The sequence below is a fragment of the Sinocyclocheilus anshuiensis genome, unplaced genomic scaffold, assembly GCF_001515605.1.
Source record: "Sinocyclocheilus anshuiensis isolate Anshui unplaced genomic scaffold, SAMN03320099.WGS_v1.1 scaffold4850, whole genome shotgun sequence".
Taxonomy (NCBI): domain Eukaryota; kingdom Metazoa; phylum Chordata; class Actinopteri; order Cypriniformes; family Cyprinidae; genus Sinocyclocheilus; species Sinocyclocheilus anshuiensis.
Window position 1 is genome coordinate 15,380 of NW_015557373.1, and position 1,344 is coordinate 16,723.

The window sequence follows — 1,344 nt, forward strand, 5'->3', positions numbered from 1 at the left end:
AAATAGCAGAGTAAAAGTACCGATACATCACTTAAAATGTACTCAAGTAAAAGTAAAAGTACACAATTTTTAAACTACTCAAAAAAGTACAATTACTGATAAAAACTACTTAATTACTGTAACGTGAGAATTTGTAATTCGTTACTTCACACCCCTGATGTTAGTGCGAACTCGTGAAAGAAGGGATGATCAATCATTGTACATGAATTATCATGAAGATTAAGGCCTATTTTAATCCACAAGCGTACATATAATAAAAGTGAAACTGACACAGACGTAGAGCTTCACACTGACAGTGTTTCTGTGTTCTGTGTAATTAAGCTGCGGCTCTACACACAGAAAATAAACAGATTGTTGGATTACTGCACTGAGTATTAACTTGATTTCTAGTTTTAAATACCTTTTTCTCTGTCCTCTGGTCTGCAGCTGGTATAATGTCGTGGTTTTTATGGTCATCCGTCGTACACAGCACACATATACATATACATTTCTGGTCAGTGCGACAGAAAACCTCAAGGATCTTCTCATGTTTCTGGCAGATCATCTCCTGCAGTCGTCCAGTGGCATCAGTCACTTTGTGTCTCTTTCTTGAGCGAAACTCTTCATGACGCTCAAAGTGAGTTTGACAGTAAGACTCCAGACACACCAGACAGGACTTGACAAATTTGTGTTTTCTTCCAGTACAGATGTCACACTCCACGTCTCCAGGTCCATTAGGAACAGCAGCTTTTAGTTTGGTGTTCTTCAGTTTCTCCACCACTTCAGCCAGCATGGTGTTTCTAGCTAAAGCAGGTCTTGGACTGAAGGTCTGTCTGCACTGAGGGCAGCTGTAGACTCTCTTCTGATCCTCCTGATCCCAGCAGTCTGTAATACAGATCTTACAGTAACTGTGTCCACAGGAAGTTGTCACTGGATCCTTCAGGAGATCCAGACACACGGCACACAAGAACTCCTTCTGATCCACTGAAATTCTGGCTTCTGCCATTTTACTGCATGAACACAGAGACACAAACACACAACAGCTCGACTACACTTCAGTTTCTCTTTCCCTGAACTGATGAGTCTTCTGGTTCTGTGTTTGAGTCACGTGTAAAACAGGTTTGTCTGCAAGTCTGTGAAGCAGGTTCGTCATTCCTGCTCCTGTAGAGTCTCTCTCTCTCACACACACACAGTAAAATCATAGTAAATTAAATACACAATCAACGGTTTAACATGCTTGAGAATCTTTCTGTCATTTTGATCTTGCTTTTAATCTATAAACTTCCTAGTTGTTGTTTTTGGCCCTTCCATTGAAAATCATGGAAATCAATTAAATCACAAAGTAATAATGCATCAATAAAATGA

The 1,344-nt window shown here is 39.8% G+C and overlaps 1 protein-coding gene across 1 annotated transcript in view; it reads right to left on the reverse strand.

Annotated features, from left to right (window-relative positions):
• The window catches only part of LOC107679125 (tripartite motif-containing protein 16-like protein), a 9,266-nt gene extending 8,222 nt beyond the window's left edge, over positions 1 to 1,044 (reverse strand). The window contains exon 1 of the mRNA XM_016474585.1: positions 401 to 1,044. Within this exon, the coding sequence (XP_016330071.1) occupies positions 401 to 985 (585 nt within the window). The 5' untranslated portion in view covers positions 986 to 1,044. The remainder of the gene's footprint in view (positions 1 to 400) is intronic.
• Between the last annotated feature and the right edge of the window lie 300 nt (positions 1,045 to 1,344).